The sequence below is a fragment of the Calonectris borealis genome, chromosome 13 (assembly GCF_964195595.1).
Source record: "Calonectris borealis chromosome 13, bCalBor7.hap1.2, whole genome shotgun sequence".
Taxonomy (NCBI): Eukaryota; Metazoa; Chordata; class Aves; order Procellariiformes; family Procellariidae; genus Calonectris; species Calonectris borealis.
Window position 1 is genome coordinate 17,406,716 of NC_134324.1, and position 22,801 is coordinate 17,429,516.

The following is a 22,801-nucleotide window of genomic DNA, read 5'->3' on the forward strand; positions in this document are numbered from 1 at the left end:
GCGCGGAGGGGGCGGGGCTCGGCGGGCGGGCGGGCGGGGGGCGCTGGGCTTGTCCCTCGTCGCGCCCCGTAGCGGGGAGGGGTGGGGGGTCCCCTCCGCCGGCGGGCGCGGTCCCGCCCCGCCCTCAGCACGGGGGCGGCTCCGCGGCCCCTCAGCCCGGCCTGCGGCCTCCTGCCGGGGCGGGTCGGTGCCGGTGCGGCGGGCAGACCCCGCAGGGACGCGTGGGAAGCCGAAGTCCTGCTTTTCGCTTGCCGCGCGGCCTTCCGGCTGAGGTAACGGTGGAACAGGACCGGGTTCCCTTGGAACGCGGGCTGGGGGCCGGCGCTGCGGGCAGGGGGAAGGCCTCGGCCTCTTGGCTTATTCTGGAAATGAGTTTTCTTACGTTTATTTATAAACAATCATTTAGCGTCAACTTTTTCATGTGATTTTAGTATATATGGACTTGCCTCGGGCTAAGGCTAGGGTGGTGTTTCGGTTTTTTTGGGTTTGTTTTTTAAATGTTTGGAAGAAAAAATCGAAATGGTGGACGGTTAGTGGCTCTTTTTTGACGCTGATGTATCTATTACCAAAGGAAACGTGAACTCTCCAAGAGCGCTGTTAGGATTCAATCACTGTGGAGAAATAGCTGCAGAAAAAGTAACAAAACGAGCGATGAGGTTTTGTTCCAGAAGAGATTCTCCAAGGACTTCAGCCGAGAGCTTACACCTGCCTTCCTGACAGCAGAGCTCCTCAGGGGAAGGCCGTTGGCCTTGTCTTTGATAGAAACAGATACGCCAACTTGTCTTGGCAGAAACTGTGGTTTGGAGAGTTATGAATGTAATTTTACTGAGGTTTTTCTGGAGCGTGTTTTCTGTCTGAGTAACTGCCAGACAGCTCCTGAGGCCTGAAACCTAATGCCAGTGATGTGTAGAAAAGTACTTTTTCAGGTTAAAAAAACCCCACAAACAAAGCTTCCGTCTGTTTTTGACTGGTTTTAGAACAGGTTGTATAACTCCCAAGCATTCCAAGTCAGACGTAACAGAAATAAACAGGTTTGCTAAGTATATAAAACTTATATCATTATGCTGTCAAGTTTTCTGCTGTTCCCAGTAACTGTCACGTTCGCTTAAGCCAAATTAGGTAAGAGGTGTGGAGATCTAAGAGATCTTAAACTTCTACAGATTCTCGATTTGTGAAAACGATTGGATTTATAAAAGAGGAGACAGGAATAAGTGTCCCTTTTCCTGGAGAAGCAGGAGGGTTATCCTGTCCTGCAGTCGTGCAGGTGGGGAAGAGTCAGTGACTGTGGCCCGTCAGTCAGAATACGCAGCCCCTGACCAGTCATGGTCTGGGATACGTGGGAGAGCGGGTGAAGGCAAGGTTAAATGCTGAGGACCCAGGAGGAAGCCAGGTGCAATGGATTTTGCCCTTTTCCCACTGAAAAATACGGGGGGAGAGATTCTAAATCTTTTCTGTTTAGCATATGATCCTGAAGGGCGGTTTCTCTCGGAGTTGGAGAGGTTATAAGGCCATTTGCTGGATGTGCTTCTTGCTTTGTCAGTCTTATACAGGTACGATGCTTTTAAAATTCCGTTATTTGAAAAGTGACACTGCAACCAGAGCAAAGGTCTCCAGCTTTTTGGTGGTGAGGCTGAACAGCAATAATGAGAGCTGTATTACAAAATTCCAGTCTAGATGCTTGGAGCCTCCTTAAAAAATCCTTTGTACAGGCAAATTTAGATTGGGCAAGCAGTTAGCTGGCCTTGAAGTCTTTGCAGCTACACCAACAAAAAGCATTTGGAAGAGGAGATGGAGATGTTGAGACCAGACTCGGGGTTAGCTCAGCCCTGAGGGGAGCCAGTGGTCCAGATGCTGTAAGGTAGCAGAAGAATGGAGGTAAGAGCTTCCTGTTGAAAAAAAGCCATTTGTGAAAATTGGGAACGAATTTTGCTGGGTTAGGCTAGCGTGAAACGAGTGGTTCGGATGGTTTCAGTGAGATGTGCCATATTTATCGGGGGTCACTGACGGCAATGTTGCTGTGTTTCGGTTAAAACTGAATTCTTGATTATAGCTTAGTATTTTTAGTGATGCTACAAAGTAGGCGGAGGTGGTGGTCATGAGTTAAATGCCTGAATATTTATATAATGCCATAGTTCATTCCTGTCCTTTTTAAAAGTTACTAGTTTGTTCCTGACTCTGTATTTCACTATTTGAATAAATGATACCATGTGTGAAGGCTTGATTTTACTTTGTATGACTGATGTAACTCTTTAGTATTAGGTTTTAATTAGTTCTTACAGTATCAAAGCTGATTAATTTGTTTTGTATGGAAAAAAGAACTTGGTAGTTAGCATAAATGATGACCTGCTTTTTTATGTCCCTCCCTTCCCCCCGTTATGCCACTGGTTAAATTTCCATTACTCTAAAAAGAAATAGGGCGGTCGCCCGTATGTCCGCCTCTGTAGCAGCTACCTGCCTAAAGAACAAAAAGATGCATGTCTGCTCTTCAAAGAGTTAGAAAGCAGTATGGTAAATTCCCTCTATCTACGTTTTTCTTTTAATGTTCACAATTACTGCAGCCATCACCAAGCAAAACCTAATTTGATTCTAATAAACACTGTGTAGCATGATCGCCTTCACCAGAACCCCTCTCTCTCTCTGGCCGTTGACATCTTCACTGGGAGCCAGGTTTCTTCTGCTCCTTCTCCACCTCGCAGGACGTGGCACCATCGCCTCTGACCGGCTCCCGGATCCGCTGTTCGACCAGGAACAAACCTTTGTTCAGGGTCTTGTGTCCCCTGGTGAAGCCGGGGGAGGACAGCTTCTGCTTCCCTGGTCTGGAGGCGGCTGCGTTTCTTCCTGTTAAACATATTTTGTGTTTACGTGATGTTAGTAGTTAGCACTTTTTCTTCTGAAGGATTTATTTTAAGGAAAGGTGATACGTTACCTGGGAAAACAGCGCCGTGTCTGCCGGTGACGAGCGCCCCGGTCTGCTGGAAGCCCCACAAAGCCGCTCTGGCGCGGGCAGTGGTTTGGCAGCCGGGACGCCGAGGTGCCTCGCCCGGGCGCGCTCCGACACACGAAGGCTTTTACGCGCGCCTTGGAAAGCTGCCGGCAAAGCCTTCCCTCAATTCGAGCGCTTTGAGCTGAGGTGTGCGAGGTGACCGGTTTTAGAGTCGGGGTTTGTCCTTCCCGGCAGCTTTGCGGTTCGGGACGCAGCCAGGCTGCTCCGAGGCCGGAGCAGGAGAACGGCAATGCCGGGTCGCGCCGCAGGGAGCCGTGAGACGGCCCTCCCGGGCCGCGCTGGCGCCTGCCGCCGCCCCGCCCCGGGGCGCATGCGCCGGGGCACCGCGCCGCCCCCTTGGGAGTTGTGGTCCCCGCCCGCCTTGGTGACGCTGCGCGCGTTCCGTTGTTATGGAGCGGCGCGACAGGCCGTAAAGCGCGCGGCGCTTCCGGCTGGCGCGGAGGGGTGGGCCGGGAGCCTCGTGTGAGGGAGCGCGGAGGCCGTGGGTGCCCGCGCCGCCGCCCGCCGGCCCCACGCCCGGCCCCAGGCACCCGCCCGCCTCGCCCGCCCGGCGCCCACCGCCCCCAGGATGTTCAAGAAGTGAGTGGGGCCGGAGCCGCCGCCCCCGCCAGGCCGGGGCTCGGGGGCGGCGGGAGGGTGGGGGAAGGGGGGCCGGGGCAGGCCCGGCGCCCCCTCTGCCCCGGGGCTTGGCCTTGCCGGCCCGGGCTCAGCGCTGCGCCCGCGGGACCGGCACGGCCAGGCCCTGCGCGGGGGCTGGGGTCGGGGCAGCGCGGGAGGGCCGGCCCTGCTCCCCACCAGCCCCCGCGGCCGCCTCGGGGCGCAGGGCGCGCCCTCAGCCGTCAGCTTCGCGTTCGGGCGCGCTGGCCTGGGCTGCGGGGGCACTTGCTTGTTAAAAGAAAAAAACCTAAAAAGTAAGCTGAGTCATTAAGTTGTCTGGGCTCCGGGGTAGTACAAAGTGCAGTTCGTACGCCTGCGGTAAAGGTGAAGGGCTCGTATAGGTACCTGCGAACAGGGCCATGGGTGTTAGCGTTACCGGTAAAGTCTACTCTACGAGTTAGATGAAATAACGCTGTGTGCCAAGGTGTATTTGTGAGACTAAAAACATGTTTCATGGATGTAGAGAAAGTTTAGGGACAAAGACCGCCTACTAGTGGGAACCTCCCTGCCTTTCCCCAGCCCAGTGTTCCCAGGGGACAAATTTAAGCCTCACGAAGTCTTAGATTTCAGAGTTGGACAGATGCGGTACTGCTAAGGTGCTATAGAGAATTTATAAACATTTCTGAAGAATGCTGCTGTGATACGGCATCTTTGGGGCAACTAATTGTGCATTTCTGAAACACTTTCACTCACTTGACAGATTTGATGAAAAGGAGAATGTATCAAACTGCATCCAGCTGAAGACTTCGGTTATTAAAGGTATTAAGAATCAGCTGATAGACCAGTTTCCTGTTATTGAACCATGGCTAAACCAAATTATGCCAAAGAAAGACCCAGTCAAAATAGTGAGATGGTAAGTTTCTTTTCTCTTAACCTTTGCTTCCAGGGTGATAGGATTGCTTCCATTATATGTTTATTTTGTATAGTAGATGAACCTAGCGTTTTTTGAAGAGCATCTATAATTTCTTAATAGATAATAGGCCATGTTATGGCCAAACCAGAAAGTTTGCATGTGCTCATCATGCTCTTGAAGGCACGCTAGTAGAATGTTTGAGGAAAACAAAAATGCTGCCTAGTAGTGAATGTGCAACGTATTCGGGGATCTCCAGGGATCAGCCTGTTGTTGAAGGGAAGCATTCAGCTTTATGGATATAGAAGCTCAAACTTGTTTGGATAGCTTCCAATAGCATTTTTTAAACTATTTTTTGGCTTCCATATATTATATGGATTATTTTCTTTTTTTTTAAATAGAGGGTAGTATATTTTTGCTGATTCCTTCTCCTTGTCCACTCTTTGTATTGCATTTAAAAAAACCCCAAAGAAATGTGGTTTATGAACAGCTGGATGTTTGTCTGTAGATTTTTTTCTTTTTTTTTTTCTTTTTTTTTAAAGGGGAAGGAAGTGTGCAGGAGGGCAGTGTTGAAGAGCAAGCCATAAAAAAAGATAACATTTTTAGTTTTAAATTTTCTTGCTAATTGGCTGTTTTAGTTCTCAGGTGCCAAGATAGACCAGGCTCTGCGAAATGAAATATTCAATTTAAACTGTAAAAGGGTTAAGTAGCTATTGGAATAATTTTTTTCTGATCTTGCAGTCATGAACATATAGAAATCCTCACTGTGAATGGGGAGTTGCTGTTCTTCAGACAAAGAGAAGGAATTTTTTATCCGACGCTAAGGTTGCTTCACAAATGTAAGTTTCCTGAGGATGGTAGTGGTGGGGAGAGAGGGGTGAGTGCATGATTCCACAGGACTTCTGTAGAACCGAATTAAAAAGAACTTACTACTTGCGTGCATATATATATTCCAGAATAGATCTTAAAGGTATAGTATACCTTCTCAACTGTAACTTGTTGCTTTGCTATTTCAGGTGCCTATATGGATTACTTCCCCCATAATTATTGTAATGCTGTGTGTTAAGCAATCTAAACTTTGATTTCTAAGAACTAAATTGTGCAAAGCTCTGCAAAAAGTCTTGAGAGAGGTTTCCCTAGGACAGAGATCTAAATTTCCGGTTGTTAGTCCTTATCTTTGTTCTTTCAAGTCTTCCTTTAAACCCTTTTTGCTTCCTTCCAAATACTTGTATATTCTTACTAGAAAAATACCCTTTAATCATGAGTTTAATGATGTAATGTATGCTTGTCTCCTCTAAGAACTTACGCTGCATGGTTTTTACTTTTTACAATTTACTCTCTTGCATTATTTTTCTTGCTGTTCTCACTTTCTGCTTGATTGTGTTACTCTGATTTGGATGAGCGTAGGTGTCCCTAAAAATGTGATTCAGTCAAATCTCAATGTTTGAAGATGGCTTGGAGAGCTGACAGCCTTCATGAATTTTGTCCATCTTTGCCTTTTTTGTCCTGTTAACGTTAAACTGTTTCTTTTTCGTATACAAAGTTATACATGTAATTTGAGGGATTTAAGACCTCTTTGTATGTGGGCACTTGCGTGACTGTTTTCATTGGGGGAACTTGTTAAAATTGTTACTCAGTATATGGGTATATGAGTATGCAGGAGGCATTGGCCTTGTGTTGGATTGTCCTTTGGTTCTCAGATAAAAGATGTTGTCTGGGAGAAGAGAACTTGTGTCCTTTTGGGACAGTACAGCCCAGCGGGAGCTCCGGTAGTTGTTTCTCAAACTTCCTACCCTCGCAGTGCACTGTGTATCTAATTGCCCCATCTAAACTGACTTGATAATGAATTATTCATGTTGACATCTTACTGTATTAATTGTAATACTGTATCTTTCCCCTCCTAGACCCATTTATTCTACCACATCAGCAGGTTGATAAAGGTGCCATTAAATTTGTACTAAGTGGAGCTAATATAATGTGCCCTGGCCTGACGTCTCCTGGAGCAAAACTTTACCCTGCTGCCGTTGATACTGTTGTTGTATCCTTCTTTAACTATGAATTACTGCTTGCTGTGAGATGAGTTAAATTTCTGTTCTTGTGTTCTCATCTGATCGTAATCTGAATTACTTTGTTTTTTAATGGTATTTCATGGAATAATTAGTAATCTGAAAAGAGCTGCAGAGGTTCAGATGTTATCTGTAAAATTGTTCTTAATTTTTTTTACCTTCTGTGATGTCCCAAGCCAAATAACGATTCCTGCTGTGCTGTTGGGTGGGATGCTGTTCCATTAGTCTAATTGATAAGTGGAGCTCCTTTGAGATTTTATGCAGAACTCTAAAAAAAGATGAGGTACAGTGTAGTTTATCCCCTGCCTCCTTAATCGGTCGTGTATCTCCTTCAGTTATAGAATAATTTGCTCCTGTTCCTAGGGAATTTGGAAAGATGTTTAGGATCAGCTTTGCTGTAGTTAGGACTTGCTCTATGTGTCTGATGAAATTAGCATATGTAAAAAGAGGGGAACCCTGAGCAAATACAGCATTAATAATACCAAGCTATGCTGCTTTTGTTGTTAGTTAGATACTGTAGGAAAAGATCAGCAGTTAGCATCACGTGTTGCTAAGCTTTGAAAAGGACACGTCTGATTTCAGTACTTTTGTTTTTTTAGATTTGTGTCTCAATTCTTCTGTGCCTTGGAATCTAAAATGGCCCCACAAATGTGCAGTTTTGTTCCAGAAAGGGTGAGGCTGTCATCTCTCAGTGTTAGGCACAAAGGAAGAAATGGAGTGTAGTGCTGGGAGATCTTTTTCTGTAATTGCTGTGCAAAGTTCATAAATACATGCTTTGTTCTACACACTGTGATTCAATTGTTAAATGCAGTGCATTGTTTTGCTTATCTTTAAGAGCTAGAGCTCTAGAATTACTAAACGGGTAAAAGTTCAGCACGGGATTTTGAAACTTTTTGGAAAGTCGTTTGCTCATATTGCTTTTACTTTTCTGAAATAGTTTTAAAAAAATCTGTTTTCCTTAGTGGTAATTTGTAGGCAATAATGGCAGAGGGAAAACAACATGCATTATGTGTGGGAGTAATGAAGATGTCAGCTGAGGACATGTAAGTGTTTTAAAAATTGAAATATAACCTGTCCCACGTCATTATTCCTATGTTAGTTTGGAATATAAGCACCACTGTCAAGGTCACTGCATCACTGTTGCAGCATATGTCATTCAAGTACAGAATTTTTTAAGATTTCATTTTGTTGATTAATATTCAGGGAAAGAAGAGGAGGCAGGGAATATCTTCCCTACTTACTTGTTTACCAAATGGAATCAAAATAGTTCTTTTCGTGAGAATACGGATTTTAAGACGCATAATACTAGCACTACCGCTGAATATTAGTATTTCTTGCTTTCTGATCATACTTTCTCAAAGATCTTGCTAAACACAGAAATATTTGTATAGAGTACTTACTACCTGGGCTGGGCAAGAGATGTAATTCGGATTTGAGGGGGTTGAAAACGTTCAAGTGATTTTTGTCTGCAGCGACAGCAGAGACTAAAGTCCTGGTGGTACTTGGTTGACCAGCTGGGCTTTCCTCTGTGGCCTTCTCTTTTTCTTTACCTTGTACCCACATGCAGCACTCCTGCTTGATGTTCTTACTAGCTTAGCTGAGCTTCTTGTGAAACGTAGAGGTCTGTTCAGGGGATAAACATCAACTGAAAACTATTCGAGAAGGAAAAAAGACAAAAAATGGAAATGGGTGTTAGTTGTTCTTAGCATTCAGATAGTGTTAAATTATAAGTAGCTAAACCACTTTGTCATTTCAAGTTCTATAATGTCTTGCAGCAGGATGTAAGATGCACCCAGCAGGTTTGGGCTGCATTGATTCCAGCCCTGTCTGGCACTTGTGTGGGTGAGGAAGCTGGTTTTGATGAAAACTAGTCACTCTCTTGTGGAGATATAATTCTCAGCAGGATCATCTTCTGCACTGGGTCACTCTGCTGTCCTAAGTTGTAATGGTAGCACAGGGGAGAGAGGTGGGAATGTGTTACAGAGGACAGGGATAGAGTGGGACTGGAGCAACCTGGATTTGGACCTGCTGTAGCTGTTGAGGATTTATTTTCCTCAGGATTCATTGTAGTGCCTTCAAAAGACTCCAAGAGTAGGTGGAAAGAATAGCTACTTTTGTCCAAGTCCTACATCTGCACTGATCTGCTGTGATCACTGCAAACCAAGATTACCTAATCCTAATCCTAACTTCAAATTCAGCAGCCTTGCAGCTGAATATCCTGTTCCTGTGAGAAGCAACATGAACTGGAGAGGAAAACAAAATGATACTGGTCTGCGCAGCCCATAAGCATGCTTTTTTGTGTGGTACTGTTTAAACCAGAAAATTGTGGAACAGTATGATTTCAGTCACTCGGTGTGATTATGATATGTGATGTCTTAATGCAATTAACATAGCAGTATTTTCCTTCCTGATTACTTTTGGACAAATTGTGTAAGTAATGGAATACTTAGTGTTAATAGAGTAAGTTATATTCTCCAGGAGAATGAAACTTGTTCTGTCCTGGAGTGATGAGATTTGTCTTGTTTATTGTGACAAAACTAGATTTCTCCATGGAATAATGTACTGGAAAAAAGATAAACACAAATCCAATGCAGACACACAAAACAGTCATTTTAAGAAGATGACTTGACTCAAGAGATACAGAAGGATAGTATGTCTGTAACATACTGCAAGTCCTTGGCACATAAATTTAGTATTCATAATTCTTTATTAAGTGAGGAGATGTCTGGCAACTAGCAGCAAAGCAGCTCACCTGCATTTGATTGTGTCAGTGGCACACTTGGAACCAGAACTTGTCAAATTCCACGTTCCAGCCATGTTACACTGCCTCCTGTGGTGGGAGGGGGAGAGTCACTTACTGTACTGTGCTACTTTGATAGAGAAATGCTAAAATTAGGAAAAGTAGCAGAATTGTTGTCTGAAGAACTGCCTCCCAAAAAGTAGTCGTTAAAAATATTGTGGAGGGTTGTTGATAAAATGTGGAATGCAAATGTTGTCCTCTTATCATTCAGCAATGTGGGTACATGTAATAACAAATATTATTTTTTGTCCACCTGCTGTTGAAGAGTATGACTCCGTGCATGATAGCTTCTCCCCTTCCAGTTGACAAATGTTGCATTTTCTACTTTAAATATTGTATTTTGTACTGCTCAAATATTAAACCTAGCTAATACTTCTGTACCTTTTTCCTCCTTCTACAGTGAGAAGGTCAACAAAGGGATTGGTATCGAAAATATCCACTATTTGAATGATGGCCTTTGGCATATGAAGACGTACAAGTGAAACAAAAGGAACTGTGTTACTCCAAAGGAATGCACTTAGATTAAATGTGGACTGCTCTGTAATTCCTTGTTTTTAATGTGACTGAATGTACAAATTATTTTGTTCTGTGGCTATGCTAAATAAATCAAGTGAATGCGAAAGTACTGTTAGGCTACAATAGTTTTCTAGATTTCTTCTTATTACGGTTCTTTTGTTTTGTCGTAAACCCAAGTCTTCAGTGACTGAAGTGATCTGATGGAAAGATCCTGCATGGACTGTGAGTAGACTATTTCAAACAAAAAAGAGGAAAAAGCCAAGAAATGTTTACATTTTTATGCTCTTCTAAAAGAGTAATATAAAGCCTATGTGAAATATAATTAATACGGTTTATAAAACCTCTGAAACATTTCAGATTTTTTTCTTCTGATTAACATCTTGTTAGTCTACCTGTTTCTTGAATGTGGAGAAATAATTTTTTTTTACATTTATTTTTTAACTTAATTTATTAACAGCATTAACTTCAGTATTTTACTTAAGGATTTTCTCTTTTTAATATGCATTTATCTGTATAGGATTTATGAACTTAAACTGCTATGTGGACTAGAAATTCCTTTATGCTAGTTCATATCTGAAGAATATACATATGTTCAAATTTCTACCTGCCAGCACTGTTTGATATCGCTCTCCTTATAGTGGAGTTTATAGTTAACGGTGGGCATACTCCAAATGGAGTGTGTGCCAACTTGGTGCCTGATGCTCTACTCCCTGTTTGCCGCCTTATTTTAGGAGCAGAAACAAAATCACTGTTTAACAAAGGCATGATAGCAAAACATGGTTATCAGTGTAGCCAGGAGCAGCTTCTTCAGGTGGGACTTCAAAGGAGATCTTGGCTTGTGCACACTGCCACATGTGTGCATCTACAGAACAGGTTGAAGAGCACTGTGTGTTTGTCTGGATAACCCTACTCTGTTCAGCGACTGCATATCCAAAGCTCTGCCTATGGAAAACAGCCTGTGCCATGGAATCATTTAATAAACTAAGGAAACTTTAAGGTCTACCACTGATAACTCTGTCTCTGGAAGCATTTATTAATATTTCAAGTCTCTATTCTAACACTTGTATTTTATAATGGCAGAAGGTAACTTTGTATGCAAGTGCCTTGTCTCGGTGTTGTTCTGCATGTTTGGTTTCCCCACTCTGGGACCTTTACCGAAGATAGTGGCAGAGGTGTCCTCCATCTGATTCTAAAGTCAAATTAAGACATGGAAGATGGAATGCGTTAGCTAACGTGCTACTTGTAAATAATTTAACAGGAGAGATTTAAAAGATCGTACTTTTGAAAATGACAGGGTAAATCTGAAACTATTTATTGATGTAGGAAGACAAAAGTTAAAGTGATTATTACAGCAGTGTTGCAGAAAAAAATTTGGTCAAACCTCAGACTTTCCCTTCAGAATGCTAATGGACATTTTTATGCATCTAAAAGACTCTGCAATAGATGTACTAATTTCTTGTTAGTGCTGTGGGGAATCACTTTGTGCTTCAGTGGTTCTTTTTTGCATAAAACAAGCTAGTCTTGAGTTCTGTGGCTTGCTTTTTCCCCTTCCATCTTGTCTCCTCCTGTTGTGTTACAGTACCTCTCAAATCTGTGATAAAGGAGATTTATTCTGGTTTGAATTGTTAACTGCCATTCTTTTTCCTTGACTTGCCCTGTGACTGCTGTTGTTGCAGTGGGGTCAGACTGCCTGTAATATCAGAAACACCACTGAAATCAATATTTTACTTTCTTCACCTGGTTTTGTCAGAGTATTCCCAGCTGTGGATCTAACCTTTTAAAAATGATTCTGTAAGAAGATACGAGTTAAATCATGCTTCAATTGATTTGTATACCAATTTAACAAAACATCATCAAAAATACAAACTTAAGTTTTATCTAGGTTTTAGCAGCAATCATGTACATGTTTGTCTATGTCAGCTGAGCTCTGACATGGAGGAGGAGAACGTGCAAAAGGTAAGACAAGATGCGCTTTCTGAAACAGCTGAGCTGTGGTAGCCTGCTTGGGGGTCTGAGCTGTTGTCTTACCACTCTTGCCAAAAATGAAGGACCTGATGGTTAAAACAAAAAAGATGTGGATATTCTCATCAGCTCCGAAGCAGCTGTTTCGCTTCCCCACCTGCCCCCTTGCAGCTCCGGATAGGATGAGATATTACAAATGGTCTGTTAAAGAAAGGTGAGATAACATACTATCTTTTCAGGTCTTTTACGGATATTGTAGGACTATCACAGGCTTTGTTGGTACGAGGTGTAGCAGATAGATGTAGTACCTTCCTTAAGTCTTGGAACATCCAGGTCAGGTCAGCGAATTCTAAATGGAGTAAATATTGAAGTGCTGTTTATTCCCACTTGCTGTGACTGGAAGGGAGCAAGACTTGGTAACTTGTATAAAACTGATTTCAAGTGCACTCAGTTGTAAAACAAAACAAAAAACCAACACAAAACCAAAACCCACCACACAACTCCCCTCCACAAACCAGTATTGGGGAGTACTGCATATTCCTTTGTTGTGCACGTAACCTGTCTTGCAGAATATTCAAAGAAAGGCTGGGCGTGCAAGCACGTGTTGCTCTTACTGCGTCTTGGTGTTAAAAATATCTGTATATCTACACTACATTTCTATTGACAGTTATCCAACTTCTTCCTTGTAAATACTATTAGCACCACTCACTGGAGTGAAAATAATACTGAACCTTTATTCTAATATCTATGAAGTGAAATTTTAAAGGAGCCATTACTCTTGTGTTAACAGGCTCCCTGACCATGTTAATACTTATTCAAACACAGTTCTCTGTTTCTTTTGTCTGTTTAAAACCAGCAGTCCAAAGGTCGCGTAATATTACTCATCGCTTTAGCAGGAAGCAAGCTAGGTGCTGAATAAACAGCATAGCTCAAGCTGTTGTGTAGTTTAGTGTAAAGGAAATAGCTTAAAGTTAGTCTTTGAGACTGAATCTGTAGTCAGTTTTATTGGTACATCTTAGAAAGATATAAAGACATTCTAGAAATGCCTGGAAGAATTGAAAGAATCGAAGTCTTGCAAAAATATATTTGTAACAGTAGACTAAAGTTCATTTGTGTTTTCATTAATAAATATTTACATGTACAAACCCCCCATATAAACTTAATTTCCTTTTATCATAAACATTAACAACTTCTTTATCATTTCATTCCAGCACTGTCAAAAGCCAGAAGCATTTCTGTATAAAAGATGTAGAAAAAAGTTCTCCTTCCACTTTTAAAATTAAGAGCTTTACCAAACCTCAATGTGCAAAAAAAAAAAAATTGTACACCAGTACCACCAGATACAAAAATCGAATCTGTCAGTACAAACGTGTCATGAGAAGAGCTGACTCCGTGGTTCCAGGTGTTCTCTGAGGAGACGTCAGTCATTGTCTGAGCCTGCAGGCGGAAGGAAGACAAGCGCATCATTGTACGTGTGGCCGTAGGGCCTCAGCCTGTAAACACCGAACATCATCACGTGCATGTGGTTCGGGGCCAGCCCACTGAACGTGATGGCCATGTCGGAGCAGCAGCCGTCCACCACCTGCTGAGGGTGAGTAGACATTGCCTCCTTAATGAGAGCACCGACTGATTTAGTGTTAAAGACGTCTTTTCCTTCTGAATCTTCCGCGTTTTCGGCAAACACTCCAGTATACTTCAGGCAGATTGCCAGCTGTTTATCCTCAGCAAGTTTCCAAATCATACCTCCCTGCTCTGGACACTTGTCAGAGTCTTCAAGAACACGGGAGAGTCGTCTTAGTGATTCAATGCTTAAGACGATTCCTCCCTCACCATCTACATACTCAAGGTCACCAGATTTCACAGTATGGCCTATATAAAAAGGCTGCGAGGCATCTTTTTTCAGTAAGAAATACTTGAGATTTTCAATAATAGCAAACGTTGTTGGATACGCAAGGAAGAACCAGTTGAATTCATCTTTATAGCGTTCATACGTTATCTTGTAAGCTTTTCTCATCATCATCCACATATCATTTGTGTTGAGGGCTACAGAATCAAACACTTTGACGTTTTCAGAGCTGTAGAACTCCACCTTGTCGCAGTGCTTGCTCCACGTCTCTTTCACTGCAGCCCAGTGCCCCAGATCTTTCGGTTTCACAAGGATGATACAATAAACGCGGATACTTTTACTAAGCTCCATGCGTTCACCTTCCGAAAGGTTTAAGACATCTTCTTTGTTGGGAGCCTGGATGTGATGATGCTCGTGGTGATGTGCTTTAGTCCCGTGGCCCACCTTAATATGTCCGAGGAGCGTGACCAACATGCAGAAGGCTCCCCCGAGCACCAGACCCTTCACGAAGGAGCTGCTTTCAGAAATCATTTTTCCTAGAAAGGAGACAGAGGGTAAGAACTGACAGGACTGAGTTTACTACAGCAGATTCCGTGTCGTTTTAACACGTTCTCCAATTTCTAAACCCAGCTGCTTACACGTCAGGACAAGGCTGCTGAGAGCGAGCTGGCAAAAAGGAAGCTCTCGGCTCTCGTCACTGCTAACGGTACGACAGACCCCCGCGGGAGGGGGCTGCTACCCCGGACCGGCCCTACCGCCGTGACCACGCGGCCCCCGCCCCGCCGCCGCTCTGCGCCGGCCCCGCAGCCCGCCCGCCCTCCCGGAGCATCCGAGACGCCGCGGCACCGGCTCGGGCGCTGCGGCGGTTCTCCGGGGGGGCCCTCGCGGAGGCAGAGCCCCGTCGGTCCCGCTCCCCGCCGCGCTCCGGGACCCTGCCCGCGACCGCCGCTAAGGCGGCCGGGGCCGCCCCCCGCAGTCCCCCGAGACTCCCGGAGCACCGGGGGAGCCTTACAGCCGCTGCGACCGGTGCCGTGACCCCGAGCGCGGCAGGACCCGCTCCCGTCTCCCCTTCCCCCGCGCGGCCCCGCTGACAGGGCCCGCCCGCTGCTTACCGCTGCCGCCGGGGCCGCCCGCGCCGGGACACCGCACCCCGCCCCGGAAGCGCCGCCCCGCCCCACCGCCCCTTCCTTTTCCCCGCCGGAAGCGGCGCGCGCGGCCCTTCTAGGCGCCGCCCGCTCGCTGGTGCGGAGGCGCCTCCTGTCGGCGCGGACGCCGTCTCGCAGAGCACGCCCGGTCCCCGGTCCCGGTCCCCGGTCCCCGCCGCCCTGCGCCCTCGCCCGCGGGACAGCGAGCCCCGCTGCCCGCCTGACCCGCCCTGCCCTCACGGTGTCCTGCCCCCGCCTCGCCTCCCCCCCTGTGGCGGCCTCTCCCCGCGCGTTGCCTTCACGGCGGCGGCCCCTCAGGGCCGGTGGGGCAGGGGGGCGCGGCGGGTCCCGCCAGGGAGGCTGGCTTGCCGGACGCGTGAGGAGAGCAGCCTCGGCCAGGGCGAGGCTGCCTCGGTGCCCTGGTGGTGCGCAGAAGCGGGGCCGTGCGCTGCCGGTCCGCCTTCAGGCAGAGGCTCGACGGGCGGTGGCCGGGCCGGCGGAGGAGCAGCCGGCGTGGCGGGGCAGCCCTGCCATCTTGCGGGGAAGGGGCGCTTGCGGCTTCTCCCCGGTGGAGAGCCGGCCCGGGGTCCCGGAGGGCGCCTCCGAGCTGGGGCTGTGGGGGAGAGCCGCGGGCTGCGGCGGCGGGTGCCGCTGCCCCGCTGCTGCTGCGCCCTGCCCGCGCTGGCGCGGGCCGGGTACCGCCTCGGTCGCTGCATTGATCCGCGCCTCTCGCTTCGGGACCTAACCGGGAAAGCGGTTTCGGTTCCTAGCGCAAACCCCCTGCTTTTAAATCAGAAGGTGAATGGGGACAGGATGGCGAAGGAAAGGCAGAACCGGCCTTAAACCATATCCAGGATCAAATCTGCTGACGCCGGTTGGATACCCTGCCCTAAATGTCCAGACCGATACCATAAACTGTGCTGAAGTATAGTACATTTCACGTGTTTTCCTTTCCTCTGGCATAGAGCACAACTCACACACAAGATTAGTTAATATTTAAAGAGTAAAGCCAAAACATTTTTCTACTAACACACCTTTTCCTTTCCTTTAGTGATAATTATTCCTGAGCTCCAGATGGAAAGAAGTGTGTCAGAATGGCTTTCTACACATCATCTTGCAAGAGCTGACAATTGACATCTGATTTGAATGAGCAACACTGAACAATAGTTTGCTCCCTTTTTTCCACCAGCCTCTTGGAGAAAAAAAAAGGTTTTACATGTTTTATCTCTTTATTAGCTGACTGTAGTGTACCCTTAGGCCAACATAAGGGTTAGGATAAACTCCTATATAGGTTTTCCCTGTATTGTAAGATGTGCCTTGGTTGGCTGAACTTAGTGGGTTTTATTTAAGTCAATGTACAGCTGAGCTGCTCTGGATTCTCTGGTGTCTGGCTGGGTTCCCCAGAAGCCTCAGTTATTCAGGTAAGTTTTTTTTTTTTTAGCCTTGTGGCTATACTGTAGACATCAAAGCTTAATGGTGTTATCTTTGGCGAAAATATCAAAAGAACATCGATTGCTTGACTCTTCTGGGCCTGGGGAACCATTGCCTGTGGTTCAGGTAAAAATGTTACAAAACAGTGATTTTGCTTGGATCAGTGTATGTCCAGGATGGCTCCATTCAGTGGAACTAAACCCTAATTACTCACCGTGATAGAAAAATATTGTCAGTTTGTATGTTTGGGCAGTTCTTTACTACACTAAGGGAACATCACTCACCCTGTCTTTTCCCATCTGGCTGCTTTTAAGGGATAAATAGGTGGACTCTCGGGTTGTTATCGCATACCAGAGACTGGAGGTCAGTTTAAAGTTTGTGTTACATATCTCCTATTTGCAGAATCAATGGTGGCTTTCGGGCCTTCAGCAGTTGCTTGATCATGTACTTTAGAGAGATTTGAATGAGTTGCGACTCACTGCTTCAGCTGATGCTTCAACAAATTGTTTTCCTGCTTGACTTCACTGAGGTTCTTTCCAAGGCTCTGACAGAGTGACTAATGTAGCTACACATCTTGACTGTCACTTTAATGTATTTTCAATGTTGCTTTTATCCAGCAGCAGATCAGTGAAGAGAACGTTTAAGCAGCATGTAAAGCATGTTATAAACCTGAAGAGACTCTTCTGGCTTCTTGGCGTTGCTTGTTGCTTGGCATTAAAAGGACTAAAATGGCATAATAATGCGTAAGATCTCACAACAGCTATTTTTATATTAGAGCTCATTTAGACACACGTACTCCTGGAAACTATCCACCTCAAATTACTACAAGAAACTGTTTTTAAGAACTGCGGGAGGTAAGTGTTGGAAGTCATTCCGCCATAGGCTGGGAACCAGTCAAATGTCATAGCCAAGGAAGGGCCAGCCCTAAGATGGAAGTTAAGGAGAAAAGCCAAGGGAGATGCTGAGTCACACGGTAGAAATGAACCAGAAGAGCTGGCTCCTCTAAGATCACCGCAAATGGCTGTGCTTTAGTCTTGTATTAGAACACGTAGTCATGTATGCACACAGAATATTGGCCGGATGTCAGCTTTGAGTGCTGACTTGCTGTCCATTGAGATGTTCTTTACCCGCAGCTTCACCCCTTACTTGCTACTGACCATTCGTGGTATCTCTACCACACTCTCAAACAATAGCAGCTTTTGAAACCTCCAGACCTGTGCCAGGATCTAAACTGCTGACAGAGCTGAAGAGCTCCGTGGCTGTTGCTTGTCTTGACAGAGAGCTGATCCCCTGCTGTGTTCTGTTTGTCTTTCCTTGCTGGCTGCAGCTACTTTGCCTTCCAATGCTCTTCCTTGCCTCCAGGGAAAGACATCAAACATTATGTTCTCATTGTGTGGTCCAAAATGTCCATGAGACATTGGCTATTATCAAAACATATTTGATAGGAACTTCGTTCCAATTAATGCGAAACGTTACAGCTGACACATGAGTTGTCATCTTTTACAGTGACTGCTTGTTAATGATCACAAATGACTGTCTCTTGGAAGCACTCATCTGTCTCCCTGTTACCTAAGCGTGCAGCAGAGCGGCTGGGCTGGAGCAGCGCAGTAACATTCAGAATGGGTAACCGAAGCTAGAGGTGAGCTATTGCAGACGTTTCTGGGCAGTTAAAACAGCAGTTGAGCTATATGCTGTATAGAAAGAACCCCTGATCAGAAGATACTGTTGAAATTATCAGAAATGCAAAGGTATGGTTGAACTGGGACAGCTGACTTTGTTGTCACATCACCCGTATATTTATAATGCTGAAGCTACTGGAAAACACTCAAAGTTCTAACCCGTCCATCTGACTCCATCAGAAGAGGGGGTCAAGTGTGGTTATGGTCTGAAGATTGCAAACTCTCATCTTGAATAGCTGAACTCCCATTGAAGCCAACAGAGACAGTGCAGGAAAAGAGCTTTTATGAAGAGGCCAACTATTAGTGTTTTGTTACATGCCTAATACTTCCATTGTTTCATTCAATCCTATTTTTGGAAAAGGTTTGAGAATCCCTGTTCTAAAGTCATAAAATAGTGAGGTGGAGATTCTAGTTCGCAGGTAGGTAAAGCCAGATTTCTTCATTCACTTCCCAGGGAGCTGCTCAGCTCAGCATTTCTTTTGGAGGAGGATGGATTCTGGAGCCAAACTTTAGCCCCCTCTTCTGAAAACTTTGCCCTGCATCCTCTTCTTCACTTCAGTTTCACACTCAAAAGTCTGGAATCTGGAAAGACATGGATTCTTCGTAGGTCACATGCATCTTGAGCAAGTGTGCACAGCCGCGTATGACACAGACCTTGTCACAGGGGTAGGCACTGGACAAAGGAAGAAAGTTTTAGAGTCAACAAGAGAGATAGTGTTACAGTTTTAATACTAATTTCAAAACTCGGGTTGAAGTATTTACTTCTGAAAAAGCATTCTCTCCAATTGTTGGACAAAAAGCTGGAATTACAGAATGAAATTGTATAGCCCACATTTTATAGGAGATAATGCATAATATGACCTTTTAGCCTTGAAATCTGTTAAATTGATTAACTATGTTAAACAATAGTTTTAAATCACTTTTCTCTCCTCTCTCATCCATGAGCACTGTCAAGGAAGGGCTTGGCATTGAAATAGCCACTATTTAAATGGTGCCCTCAAGCACAGGAAGATATATGAGAAGGAAAAGATGTGTGACTCCAAAAGAACTTACCAACTTTGGACTGCTTTATAATTTCTTCCATTTTTAATGTGTGTAGCTGAATGCAAAACCCATCTTATTCTCTGGGTATGCTAAATCAATCAAGTGAATTCTAATGTCCTGCTAGCTCCAGCAATTCAGCTGGAATTGAACTAGCAGAGACAATGCCCAGAGCTGAGCTGACATCATTGTGAATGGCTCTGATGCACAAATACAACAGAAAAAGAATAGGAACTAGACATTTTAATGTCAACTCTCTTAGAAGCATAGGAAATAAAGAATCATCATTGATCAAATAGAAACAGACAGGAAAAAAAAAAGGCAGAGAGAGAGAAATCTTATTCTGCAAGCTCCCAAAGGAAAAAGAAAAGTGCAGATGAAAATAGAATTCTATCAGAAAGAATGGGTTCTTAACAGTCCTTTAAAATAAAATGCATGAAACAGTGATGAAGTGATTTTGCTTCATCTTTAAGGAGCTTGCTTTTGTCAGTCTGAGGTTATTTGAAAAAGGGCCTCTGCAGAAAATTACGATCTCAAATTACGGTTTTCAGGCTCAGATTGCATAGGTAAGAAGCACCATTGCGAGCAGCAGTGACAAAGACAGCCCTGTGGCACACAGGCAACCCAGAAGGGGAACCTTGCTCTTCAGGCGCTGCCTTGAAATGATTTACGGACAGTTTGTGGAGCCCGAGCACAGGACTAGGTTTGTGTTTTGGTTTACAGGAGTTCTGGTCCACTGTCTGAGGAAATCTTCTTTAGACATTGCGTCAGTTTGGTTACCTGCAACCTGGAGATACACAAAAACTTCTGGCACGGTATTTATTGTAAAAAGGGTTATGGTGAGTAAATAGTTATTGTTACTAGACGGAAAGATCTGTGAAGTTCTGTTGACGTTAGCCCACTAAGGGACGAGGAGGAAGAGGAAGGATGGAAATAGTAGAGCATTTGACAGGCCTGAATGTCAGTAGCTTCCATGAGATGCTTTCCTGTACCAAATGTTGACATCTCTTCATTTCACCAAAGAAATTGAGGTTTTGAAGTATTAGGTTCTCCAAGCAGACATTTGCTTTTCTATATTGATGTTGAAATAGGAGACTCCCAAGCTGTATGCGCAGAGGCAAAACAAAAATGTCTGCTAGATACGTATTTGCAACAAACTGGAATTATCAACGAGGTTAGAGCAGCAACTCAAAGCCCTGTACTGCAGCTGTAAATCTGTGATTTAGCAGAGAGATGTGCCACAAACGTTATATGCCTGGTCCCGGGGTGGGGAAAGAACTGCTTCATCTTTACCTGCTAGCTGAGAACCCATGAGAGAGCGAGCTTGTTCTGTGTAGGAGGGGATGCTGTCACTCTGGCACTGTGATCAGATATAGAAGCTTTATGCTTTCTGGTGAAGCAGGGATGTAAGCAGTGCTAATGGCGTACGTGTGTGAGCAGGAGTAGCATAGACTGCAGGCAAAAGAGGTGAGCGCGTAGGATCTGCTATTGCTGCATTTGAGATCAGTCGCTGTGTCAGATTTTAGCCTCTCTCTTTCAAACAGATGTTGACATTGTCTCACAGGGGCTCAGCTCGGCCAGTCCTAGCGTGCTGTCTGGTTTCTTTCGGTTTGGTTTGTAAATGGTGGGCTGTGTTTAGACTCCTGACTTGCACAGCCCTCTGTTACTGCAGCTACTGCGCTGCAGCCTTTAGCAGAGGCACTGCTGTCAACAGCTAAACCACAGCGCTCCTGCGCTCTGCCGTTCATTGGCCGTTTCGGATCCCTTTAACGTATACAAAAATGCAAAGGTGCCACTGCTCTTTAGCACTATGGTAGTATCTACAGTGTGCCAGAGGCTTAATCATATGGGAGGGAGCACCAGGAGAAAGGCACCTGGGGATCCCCGACCCTACAATGCTCAGTGTTGCTCCTGGCTCCCGGCAGTGCTGGCACTGAGGATGGCGGTGGTGCGAAGTGAGTATCGGTTCTGTTCACACCAGCTGCACCTCCCAGCAGTCCCTTGATGGCAGGGAGCAAGCCATTGTCACTGCTGCTTGGGGCAGCAGGTACAGATAAGATGTCACGCTTCCTAATTGCCAAGGGAAAGAGGTCCCAGGTGGTAAATGCCGTGGGGTCTGTTGAGGGGCCAGGGTGGGGATGCTACGTGCTGCATAGTCTTCTCTGTTCTCCCCTCATTTCTATAGAGCTTCCATGTACTTTATACTCTCTATGTGGGATTTTTTTTTTTTTTAAATGTGTGCAATATCTAACGTGCTCATAATTCTGAGAGTACAGTCATAGTTTCAAATGCTGATATACTGATACATGGATAATGGTGCCCTAATTCCCACCTCATATCTAAATATCTACCTTAAGGTAAGAATAAAGCAGAATAAATGATTGTTACACCTTCTTTCATCTGGGATTAATTTTGCTATCTTATTATTCTGAGGAATTTTTCTTGAGAAAAAAATTATACGTGTTTGGGTCAGTTATATCGGTACAAGAGGCTGGGAAGCTGCTCTGAAGGAACAGAAAAATCTCTTTAGGAGTGTGAATTATCAGTGATGTACAGTATCTATTCACATGCTGAAAGATTGAATTAAAAGTGATAATTATGTGCTGTTTTTGCTGCTTAAGTGGTTTAATGCCATTATGACTGTGCTACTTAATGGAAAAGCTTAGAATCAGACTAGCATGGGAATACTAAAAATTTTAATGGATTTCTGCTCAAGTCATTCTTTCTATTAGGAAACAAACCCACCAAAATATATAACTAGGTCTTTGGATTTAATTATTAATCCTCTCTCCTAATTTGAAGAGCAAAATTATCACTTAACAGCAGTTCTCTGAAATAGAATTCTAATGATACTAGTCATCTCATAGTTGAACATGATTTTTCCTGATCAGAACAAAGTTAGAAGATTCTCAGTGCTGAATTATTAATTCTAAGCAGTTAAAAAATACACTGTCAACAGCGTGTCTTGAACATCTGTCAAAGAAACTGTCAGAAATGTTTTCAATGGGTTCTCATGTGTTACCTGGCTTCTCTGCATGAGGAAAAGGCTTTGGAACATGGTAATTGGAATGGGATTGTAGAAATAATGTATAGGAAGAGAACTACGCCATACACTTGGAAGGATTCTTATGGGCTGATCCTGACATTTTATAATTCTAAAACAAATCTGATGGGCTTCATCATAATGTGATCCTATCTCCCCAAGGAAATTTGCAGTAGTTTAGGTGAAGTGCTTGTTTTGACCATGAAATGAGAAAAGGAAGCAGGTAGAAGACTGAACAGTTACGGGTCATCCTTCTATAGGTTGATGCTAAAGCAAATGGATTAAGGTATTGAGGTAACGAGGTGTAACTCGTGCTCCTTGAATGTGGATGGAGGTATTCATGGCTTGTAGGGAGGTGGTGTTGGTTACAACTGCTATTGCAAATCCAAAATCAGAAATAATCCCTTGTAGAAGCTCTGCAAAACTTCTCTAGGAGGAATGCAGATAAAGCTGGGAAGACCCAGTTCAAAAAACCCTTCTCTTTTCATGATTAGCCACGTATTTCCTGCTGTTCATGCACTGATTATTCCCTGGGATTTTTTACATTCGCTCTGAAGACTATATAAACTCAGGGGAGAATTTTCCTCTGTGGTGTTAACTACCAAAGCTGCTTTGTTCCCAGTGTCTCATGGCAACTATTTGTGCTTTTTGATTCCTGTCCTAGAAAACTAAAGGTAGCAATTATTCTACAGAATGCATGTTATCTGGGACAACAGTCATTTGCCAGGAGCAACTTCCTGACATACCTGAAAATCAAGTCA

General features: G+C 44.7%; 2 protein-coding genes and 1 long non-coding RNA gene across 5 annotated transcripts; 1 reads left to right on the forward strand and 2 right to left on the reverse strand.

Moving 5' to 3' along the window:
- Window positions 1–958: 958 nt before the first annotated feature.
- Window positions 959–3,307, reverse strand: LOC142087773 (uncharacterized). The gene is made up of 2 exons (XR_012675589.1): window positions 2,927–3,307; window positions 959–2,838 (listed from the first exon to the last, which is right to left on the reverse strand). It is a non-coding gene; the product is annotated as an uncharacterized LOC142087773 (long non-coding RNA).
- A 121-nt stretch (window positions 3,308–3,428) lies between these two features.
- On the forward strand, window positions 3,429–10,002 carry MCTS1 (MCTS1 re-initiation and release factor). Of its 2 annotated transcripts, XM_075162367.1 has the most exons (6): window positions 3,434–3,583; window positions 4,362–4,514; window positions 5,253–5,350; window positions 6,416–6,549; window positions 7,553–7,620; window positions 9,778–10,002. In XM_075162367.1, exons 1-6 carry the CDS (start codon window positions 3,573–3,575, stop codon window positions 9,857–9,859), a joined length of 546 nt encoding a protein of 181 aa, XP_075018468.1. In that variant the 5' UTR covers window positions 3,434–3,572; the 3' UTR covers window positions 9,860–10,002. The 2 variants fall into 2 exon arrangements, with proteins under 2 accessions (XP_075018469.1, XP_075018468.1); XM_075162368.1 differs by lacking the exons at window positions 7,553–7,620; window positions 9,778–10,002 and adding an exon at window positions 7,177–7,489 and having other exon boundaries at window positions 3,429–3,583; window positions 6,416–6,582.
- A 3,033-nt stretch (window positions 10,003–13,035) lies between these two features.
- Window positions 13,036–14,871, reverse strand: C1GALT1C1 (C1GALT1 specific chaperone 1). Of its 2 annotated transcripts, none has more exons than XM_075162369.1 (2): window positions 14,814–14,871; window positions 13,036–14,237 (listed from the first exon to the last, which is right to left on the reverse strand). In XM_075162369.1, the coding sequence occupies exon 2, from the start codon at window positions 14,230–14,232 to the stop codon at window positions 13,276–13,278; it is 957 nt and encodes a 318-aa protein (XP_075018470.1). In that variant the 5' UTR covers window positions 14,233–14,237; window positions 14,814–14,871; the 3' UTR covers window positions 13,036–13,275. The 2 variants fall into 2 exon arrangements, with proteins under 2 accessions (XP_075018470.1, XP_075018471.1); XM_075162370.1 differs by lacking the exon at window positions 14,814–14,871 and adding an exon at window positions 14,340–14,465.
- Between the last annotated feature and the right edge of the window lie 7,930 nt (window positions 14,872–22,801).

Bases quoted from the DNA above. Each gene is read 5' to 3' on its own strand.
- MCTS1 (XM_075162367.1), top strand. The intron at 4,515-5,252 runs GTAAGTTTCTTT...CTGATCTTGCAG, and splicing joins CCAGTCAAAATAGTGAGATG to TCATGAACATATAGAAATCC. The intron at 7,621-9,777 runs GTAAGTGTTTTA...CTCCTTCTACAG, and splicing joins AAGATGTCAGCTGAGGACAT to TGAGAAGGTCAACAAAGGGA.
- C1GALT1C1 (XM_075162369.1), bottom strand. From the start codon at position 14,232: ATGATTTCTGAAAGCAGCTCCTTCGTGAAGGGTCTGGTGCTCGGGGGA.